We start from the raw sequence: 8,928 nt of genomic DNA on the forward strand, positions 1-8,928 counted from the left end.
CCCGGCCTCTCCCCCCCCCCCCTCCCCCGTCCTCCTCGGTCCCCACCGGCTCCGGCCACGCTGGCGCCCGGGGACCCCCCCGAGATGCCGGTGAGGAGCGAGCGGTGCCGCGCTGGCGGGGCAGCGGCGGGCTCGGCCTCGTCGTCCTCCTCCGCTTCGCCGCCGCCCGGAGCGGCCGCCAGCAGCTTGGTGCCGCCGCCCCCCATCAACACGGCGCAGCCCGGCGTGGCCACCTCGCTGCTGTACAGCGGCGCCAAGTTCCGCGGGCAGCAGCGCAGCAAGGGCAATGCCTACGAGGTGGAGGTCGTCATGCAGGTGAGCGGCACCACCGAGGACGCGGTCTTAGCCCCCCCCTTCCCTTCCTTCACCGGGCCTCGGTCTCCTCAGGCCTGCTCCGTCTGCTGCCGCCGGCCTCCATGCCTTCAGGCCCGGCCCCGGCTCCCTCAGAACGCAGCCGCAGTGGTGTGTCCCGTCCCCGGAGCCTCTCCGAGGCCTGTGGCTGGGACACGCACACACAAACCCGTCTCTGCCCCCATGCCCTGCAGCCACGATGGGGGAACCCTTCCCCTCGGGCCTGGAGAGGCCCATGGCCCTCCCTGTGAGTGTTCTGGTTCTATAAAGCCCAGTGACAGCTCTGAGGGCTGAGGCTCTGCAGGGATCTCTTGTTACTTTCTGTGGTCCCCTTTCCTTTTGGGATAAGGGGAAAAGACCCTGTCCTGTTCCCCTCAGGCCCCAGGAGAGGCTCCGTTCCCTCAGGGTCACCACTTTGCTCCCTCTTCCTCAAACCCTGAGCAGAGCTCACTGCGCTCAAGCCTTTCCCCTCACCTCTGTGCCCTATTCCCCTTGGGCCTGGCAAGGTTCCTCCCTTCCCGTTCCCTTCAGGCTGTGAACTGGCCATGAGGGCAGAAGGGTAAGAGCCCAGCTCAGAGTGGGTGGTGTCCTCGGAAGCCCTTCCTCCGGGATGGCCTGTATTTCAGGCCTGGCTGGGAATGACCAGGGAGCCAGGTCCCAGTCCCAGGCTGTGGCAGAGCTGGACCCAGGGTCCTCCATCCCTGTGGTGTCAGAGGCTCCCACAGGGAGCATGAGGTAAGGTGCGGTGGTTTGTCTGTGACAGGAATGCAACCAGACAGCTGTAGCGTGCTGGAGAATGGGTCCCCTGGCTCCTGTGGCCGTTCCTCCTGCAGTCATTGTCACCCTGCGTGCTTTATTTTTAGTCCCAGGCCCTGGCAGGCTCGCTTTGGGCAGGGCTGTGAGGTGTGGAGTCATTAATACATGGCCAAACAGGCATCTGAGACATGCTTCCCTACAGAGCACACTGCTCACAGCTTTGTTCCCACTTTGGTGGCACAGAAGCATGTAGCGAGGGCAGTGCTGAAGCCTGACTGTGCGATGGGGAGCCCCAGGGCTAGCAGATGGGGGAGTGTTTGAACCAGCTCCAGCAGCACCGATGTACCTGGCGGGGTTTGCTGCGGTGGGGACATCCTATGGCTGCTCAGCTCCACTGCACGCAGGGGCTGGCAGTGCCTTTGTGCTAAAAATGCTGCTGTTTTCATGTGTGTCAGCTGAGGAGAGGTGGCTGCTGCTGCTCTCCCTGTGCTGAGTGCAGGGAAATGGCGCTTTCCACAGCACAGGTGGGGAAGATTCATCTCCTCAGTGCCTGCACTTCCCTAAGTAACTCGCTGCTTGTTCTGAGAATGGAGCTGGAGATGGTGGGAAAAGCTTGGAAAACCCCCTGGTTTTAAAGGTTTGTGGAACCCATGCAGCATCCTAGCCAGTGAGATGGAGCCCAAAGAAGGGTGGCATCAAAGTGTTGGATATGGGAGGAAGGCCTCCTTCAAAGCACATGGGAACTCATCTGGCTTCTGAGCAGGCCTTGGTGTGCACCCTGCTGCCAGGAGAGACAGGGTGCCCAGAGAAGCTGTGGCTGCCCCATCCCTGGCAGTGTTCAAGGGCAGGTTGGACACAGGGGCTTGGAGCAACCTGCTCCAGTGGTAGGGGTTCCTGCCTGTGGCAGGGGTTGGAACTGGATGAGCTTTAAGGTCCTTTCCCATCCAAACCATTCTGTGATTCTATGGGAAGTGAGTTAGTGAGGTGTGGGTCAGGCCTGTTAAATAAGCAGAGGGCAAAGTCAGGGCTGTGCTTTCTTGTAGCCTGGATTATCTCCAATAAATAAGATGCTTTTTACTCTTCTCTCACCCAAACACTTGTTTACTGCTGGTGGTTGATGGGGAGATATGGGGCTAGGGGTGTGATTAAGTCAGTGGTGCTTTCACTTGGAGAAAACTGAGTTGGCTTCATCTGGGTGGAAGGGGAAGGTTTGCTTCCTATTGGAGACCTGGGCAGATGCTGCTGCCTCAGTGTGATGGAGCTGGAAGCAGGCAGTGGGATATCAGGGATGTCAGAGGTGAGCTCAGCACCCCTAGATGATCATTCCAAGTGGTTCCCAGCCATGGGGAAGGGCTGCCAGTGTGAGCACTGGGCAGTGAGCTGGACTGAAATTAGCTCTGCAGGGGTCAGAAACTGCTTTGGATCAATTGGGTGCCTTCCTGCCTGTGCTTATGGTTGGACCTTGCACTCTTTTCTAGCATGTGGATATGGAAAACTCCTATCTCTGTGGATACTTGAAGATTAAAGGCCTTACAGAGGTGAGTGTTAAGTGCAAAACAGCAAGAAAAGATGCATGTAAAGGCTTTGCTTGTTCCCAAATGGGGTGGGGGAAACTGCCATTAGAAATAGGAAGTGGAGGGGTTGAGCGTGGACTAGATTTCACCACCAAGCAGTTTAACAGCTTCAGTCTGTGCTTGGCCTGTAGAGCAAGGGCCTGGATGGGAGTCCTGGGAGTGGGAAGTTCGTCTGGCATCCCATAAGGTTGAGCAGACCAAATCTGACCCTGGGGGCAACTTTAGGCACTCTACCAGTGGTGCTGTGTGGCTGAAAGAAAAGAAAGGAGGATTGGAACAGTCAGATCTTCACTTATTTCCTTTTCCATCCATCCTCTAAGCTTGCTCATGGTGTGGGACAGTCAGTGAGAGCTGTCTCCCAGGGGTAATGCTTGAAGGAGCTTGCTCACCCCAGCTGAGTCTGCTGTTCCCTGCCTGTGCTCTCTTAATTCAGTGCTTAGACAAAGCTGGAGAGGAGTTCCTCCCCCCTGGGTGGCTTAATCCAGCCCTTGGGCTTTGGAGCAGTCACACAGCAAGGGCTGGGTGTCCTCTGGGGAGCTGGCTGTGATTGTCCTGCTTGGAGACACGGTCCAGCCCTGACACAGCTCCTGCTTTCAGGAAGTGAAAAGAGAGGGGCTGGAATAAGAGGATGGAGGCTTTGTGTGTGTGTGTGTGTGTGTACCAGACCTGGAGGTGTGAGGCAGGCAGGCCTAGTCAGTGACTGGGGGGCTGAGATCTTCAGCCTTGGATACCTCAGAGCTCCTGCTGGGAGATGTGGCTTCTTGCTGGGTGCCTGTACCCCTGTGTGTGTGTGAGTTTCTGGCTCTAGGTGACAAATCTGACCTCCCATCCATCTCTCTTGTCTCCCAGGAATATCCAACCCTCACCACTTTCTTTGAAGGCGAAATAATCAGTAAGAAACACCCTTTCTTAACACGCAAGTGGGATGCTGATGAAGATGTGGATCGGAAACACTGGGTAAATAAACCTGGGGGGAGCAGATGGGGGTTCAGTTCAGCTGCTCTGGAGATGAGGTGCAGTGTGCGCCCATGCCAGAGCTGTCAGGCCTAGAAACATCTCCTTGGGTGTCTCCCTCCTTCCCTCACTGGGATCTTTGCAAGTAGAGATTCCACCAGCAGGCTGGTGGCTGTGATCCATGACAGGGGATGGGGCATCTTGCTTTCTGCTTGCTGACCCTGGGGTTGGAAGAGAGCAGCAACAATCCCCCATCCTTTTACCTCCCAACAAGGAGAACATGCTCCTTATTTGAAGGTTTATCACAAAATGGAGTGGAGAAGGTGCCTCCCTAGCACAGGCAGGGCAATTGGTACCTGTGTCTTGGCCACCTCAACCTTCTGCTCAGGGCTGGGTGTGCCTGTGCTCTGGATCAAGCAGTTCATTGCCTCCCCACCTTGACCTTTGCTGTTGTTTGCTATACTTTGATATTTATTATGTTTCTGTCAAAATAGCTTCCTCTGGAAGTGTAGGAGCTTCTCCAGCCAGGCTGGATATGGCTGCGGGTATCCAGCAGTCAATCCTCTGTGTTCCCCTGTGCTCATCCTGGGGTGTGTGTTTAGCACAGCTCCAAGGGAAGAGCCCCTTTGGTGAGCAGGTCCTGTTCTGTGATAGCTTTTGCTTCCCAAATAGCAGCTGGCACCAATGAGCTGGAATAAGCATCCTGAATGGTTTCTTCTGTGTTTCAGGGAAAGTTCCAAGCTTTTTACCAGTATGCAAAAACATTTAACTCTGATGACTTTGACTATGAGGATCTGAAAAATGGGGACTATGTCTTCATGAGATGGAAGGTAAACTTCACATGTCTCCTTCTTGAGCTTACAAATGGCAGCAGAGGCTTGTGGTACCTGGAAGCTTTGGCAGCTCTCATGATTTAATGAAAGGTCTCATCCTCCCAACGTCATAACCCACCACAGCTGCAAATTCCAGCATGACTCCTGTCTAGCCAGCTAATTGCATCCTGAAGGGCTGCAGTCATGGCTCAAAACACAACAGGAAGATCTTGCTTGGTGATGAGAGAATTGGTGTCTGCAGTCCCTGTGTGTGTGACACAGACTGGACAGTCTGCACCTCTCTGTTCTTCACCTGGGTTGATTCTTCCCTCTTTGCATGAGCTTTGTGCAGCTGCAAGGGGAGGAAATGATAGAAACGTGGAGTGGTTTGTGTTGGAAGAGGCTTTTGAAGGTCATTCTGGTACCACTTCCCCACTGGGGGGCATCTTTTCCCTTTGGATTCTTCCAGGGGTAGGGTATCTACCACCTCTCTGGGCAACCTGTGCCAGTGTCTTGCCACCCTCACAGCAAAGAAAGTCTTCCTTATACCTAACATGAATCTACTCTCTTCTAGTTTGAAACTGATACCCCTTCTCCTATCACTAGATGCCCTGGTAAAAAAGTCTCTCCATCTTTCTCCTAAGCCCCCTAGAAGGCTGTAAGGTCTCCCCAGAGCTTTCTCTTCATCATCAGCTGGCTCTGATTGCTGGCTTTGCAATTGGCTTCTGGTTTGAGCTGAAACTGATCTCATGCCCTCTTGTTATAAGAGCTTCTGTCCTCAGTTGTCTGCTCCCCTGTAGGATGCCTACAGTGGCAGGTGGTGAAAGAACACAGTGGTCTGTGTGTGTTGGGCTGCTGAGGGTGCAGGGAGTGCTCAGACAGGAATGCCTTCATGTTAGGGGGTGCCAGTGCTCAGTTTGGGAGGACACATTGAAGGGAGGGGGTTGTATTTGACTGGCATTTTAAACCAGAGTCTGTGTTTTGTATACAGGAGCAGTTCCTAGTCCCAGATCACACCATCAAAGACATCAGCGGTGCTTCCTTTGCTGGTTTCTATTACATCTGCTTCCAGAAGTCAGCAGCATCTATAGAGGGCTATTACTACCATAGGAGTTCAGAATGGTAAGGAAGCTTCCTCCCTTCTGCTCCTCAAACCTAGGAGTGTCCAGGTGGTGCTTCTCTGGGCTGAGAAGGGGGTTTAGCCTGGTGGCTGGACCTCAGGGCAGAAGGGATGGGGTGTGCACCATAATTTTGGCCAGAGCAAGCTCCTGCAGCCCATTTGTGTGGTGTAAAGCGCTGCCCTTTCTGCATGGTGGGGAATAATTGGGCTGGTGAGGTGGAGCAGGGGAGGTACAAGGTCTGGAGGCGTGCTGTGGCTCAGCAAAGCAATGCTCTGGTACACGGGCAGGCAGATACCAGTTATGGATCACTAAAAGCATCCCTTCAGAAGCCTTGTCTCCAGTGCAAGTGCCCACAGGGCCCTCTTGTGAGGGAAGATGAGCACGGGGCTGCCTCATCTCATGGGTGGAGTTGTGCTCCCTCAGCTTGTGCTTTGCTCAGTGATTGAGGCTTTGAGCTTCTCTGTGCCTTGCCCCTTCAGAGGATGTCAGAGGGGCTTCTGAGAGCGAGCTCAGTGCCTCCTCACATGTAACAGCTTGGCTGTTGCTCCCTTCAGGCAGCAGCCTTGTCAGGCCAGTGTGTTATAGTCCAAGGTCCTTGGGGTGTTGCTATAAGACAAAGGAACAGTCAAAGTCAGTTGGTGTCTTATTAGAGGCAAGGATCTGACAGTGAGCTGTGGAGAGCTTTTTTCCCTCTGACAGCCTTGAATGTGACACACACAGCAAGTGAATCTGTAGGGTGGCTGAAGCTCTCAGAGGGAGGGAAAGTACTTGGGAGGCTTTCAGACAGATCCCCTCAAGCTGAGCTTTGAAAGACCTGAGTGTGATTTGCAGTCATAGCAAACACTGTTGGAACATGAAAGTTGTTGAACTTCAAAAGGTGTCCAGAGCCCACCTCAAACACAGCCTGCCTGCAGGTAGCTCAGGGAATGGAAACGAGGCATGATGCTGAGGGGTTTGGCACTGTGGGTAAGTGGGTGTTGGGTGCCTGAACACCTCTGAGGCTGTAAAAGGCAAGAGAAAAGCCACCCACCAGGCTGTGTGCCCTGGGGCCTGCCAAGTGCTAGGGGAGCTCTGTTGCTCTATGTAATCCTCTTCGCTCATCTCTTTCCTTCTCTCCCAGGTATCAGTCATTGAATTTAACTCACGTTCCTGAGCACAGTGCTCCTATCTATGAATTCCGATGACAGCTGTCCGGAACTGGTACCACACAGAAGCAAACTGGGCAGGAGAGCATGGCCTGCCAGGAGAACTGTGTCCCTGTCGGAGCACGGGAATGCTTCTCTCCTGCCCCTCGGACTCGCGAGACAGAGCCTGAATGTAAAACTCACCCAGCCCAAGGAGCGTGGCTGCTGGAGCTTGATTCTCCCTCCTGTCGAGTGGCGATTTGATCTTTAATCTGGTTTTTGAGCTACCTTTAAATGCACTTTCTTATTGCACAGTTAGTTTCTCTATCACTGAAGCTCTTCCCGGCTCTCCTTTGGAAGCTGTTTCCTCAGTAGCTGGAATCAGTGGTTTGCCCTCTGAGTAATAAGAAAACACAAGCTGGGTGCTTTCTATTTTCATTCTTCCAGCCTCAAGATGGGTTGAAATCGCCAGGACTCAGGTTTGTTGCCCAGATTGCTGCTCCCACAGCCGGGTCCTGTGTGCCTGGGGGGGCTCTGCTCGCCTGCAGTGTGTTGGGGGAGCATTGGCTGAGGCAGATAAGGCTGGAATGAGTCTTTGCTTTGTGCTCGCTGAGGAGGTTAGCCAGAGCTGCAGATCTTTCAGGAATGCCAGCCCTTTGGAGCTGGGAGCTCTTCCAGTGTCTGGATAAGCCACTGGGAATTAATTTGATGTATGGACTTCCAGGCTCTCAGTAAAGTGGATCTGAACTCTTGCTTATAGGTGTATATTTGCTCTTTACTTAAGTTAAGGGTAAAAGACAAAAAAAGACAAAAAAAAAGAGACTTTTATTAAATACATATATATTTTTATGGTTCCTTTTCCAAAGGACCCCAATGCACAAGTACTCAATGGCATTTTACAGTTTTCACATTGAAAACCAGGAATGTTTTGTGTTAGTTTTCCAGACGTGTCTGTAATCAGCCGCCTGCTTCCGAGCAGCACCATAGGAACAGGGCAGCATTTGCACTCGCTCCTTGTGCTTCCCCACCGCTGCTTGATACCTTTTTATGGGGCTAAAAAAACCCAAGGAAAGGCAAAAAATACCCCAACAAAACCCATCCCCAAGTAGCTCTCCTCTGACTTGGAATGTTTCAAGTGGTAACTTAAGGCTCCTGTGCCAAAGTGTGTGTGTGTGTGATGCGCGTGTGGTTTGGTTTCTTAAAGACATTTTAACACTCGGCCTCGGTTGTATGTTTTATGTGACTGTCCCACCCCTGTGGGGCTTGTATGAGGGTTTAGTTTGAGCTTTTCTGGCTGGTTTTGAAGCATAAACCCCTCTGAACAGGTTTGTGTTGGGAGTTAGCCGGGGGGGTGCTGAGGAAGTGAAGCCTCCCTGTGCCTAGCACCAAGGTTGTTTGGATTTTCTTCTTTTGAGCTGCCCTTGCTTCCTTTAGTTTATTGCAGCAGCTCAATTGCTAGTTTAAGCCTTAAAGAGAAAGTATTCAGGTCTTGGAGAGCATGTTTCCTTTATTCCAAGTTGGGATCTTGTGTGATTTGGGAAGTGGCTGAGCTGGGCTTGGGAAGTGAAGCAGGAATCGCCTGCTTTGAGCGTGCTGTTCGCTGCAGATGAATCCTATAGCCCAGCACAAGTGGGGAGAGACCTGCTTTTGGGAGAAGGGGGGACCTGGCCCTTCCGTGGGGCAGGAGCCCCCCATGCCATGAGGGAAGCATGTGCATTGTCTTGGCTGTTGCAGGTGGCTTTGGAGAGTAGGGGGAAGTGGGAGAGCGATTCGAGGCATGAAGGGAGAGCGGCTGGGAGCAGAGCAGTTGGGAAGCACGTTCCTGTTTTATCCTGCTCAAAGAAACTCATCCCTTTAGCAATGGGGAGAGGGGTTTCCTCATGGATGGTGCTGGGTTTAGAGGCAGAAGCCTCAGTGGTGCTCTGCTGTGACCAAGCATGGGGTGAAGCCTCCTCCTAGGTGCTGTTTGGGCACAGGGACACAGCTCCAGAGGCTCTTTACAGCCCTCCAGAGCTCTCTGTGCCATGCTGGTTGGTGACACCAACCTCCTTGTGCTTCCCAGGGTGCGACACTTGGGTTTCTGCTGTGGTTGAGTTGAGTTAACGCTGGTTGTTGGCAGGAGCTGGGTTAGGAAGGGTCCTGGGGTTGTTTAAGATGTCCAAGTACCCCAAAACCTCTGAAGGGTTTTCTTTGAGGCTTGGTATGTTCCAAGGGTGGGGAAGGAGCATCCCGCTCT

The 8,928-nt window shown here is 53.2% G+C and overlaps 1 protein-coding gene across 1 annotated transcript; it reads left to right on the top strand.

Annotated features, from left to right (window-relative positions):
* The first annotated feature begins 51 nt into the window (after positions 1 to 51).
* GID4 (GID complex subunit 4 homolog) lies at positions 52 to 7,443 on the top strand. The gene is made up of 6 exons (XM_057415877.1): positions 52 to 315; positions 2,586 to 2,645; positions 3,531 to 3,638; positions 4,364 to 4,465; positions 5,439 to 5,569; positions 6,689 to 7,443. The coding sequence occupies exons 1-6, from the start codon at positions 85 to 87 to the stop codon at positions 6,750 to 6,752; spliced, it is 696 nt and encodes a 231-aa protein (XP_057271860.1). The 5' UTR covers positions 52 to 84; the 3' UTR covers positions 6,753 to 7,443.
* Positions 7,444 to 8,928: the final 1,485 nt, after the last annotated feature.

The sequence above is a fragment of the Pezoporus wallicus genome, unplaced genomic scaffold, assembly GCF_028554395.1.
Source record: "Pezoporus wallicus isolate ANWC-B61680 ecotype Strahan unplaced genomic scaffold, APGP_CSIRO_Pwel_v1 contig_13460, whole genome shotgun sequence".
Classification (NCBI taxonomy): Eukaryota; Metazoa; Chordata; class Aves; order Psittaciformes; family Psittacidae; genus Pezoporus; species Pezoporus wallicus.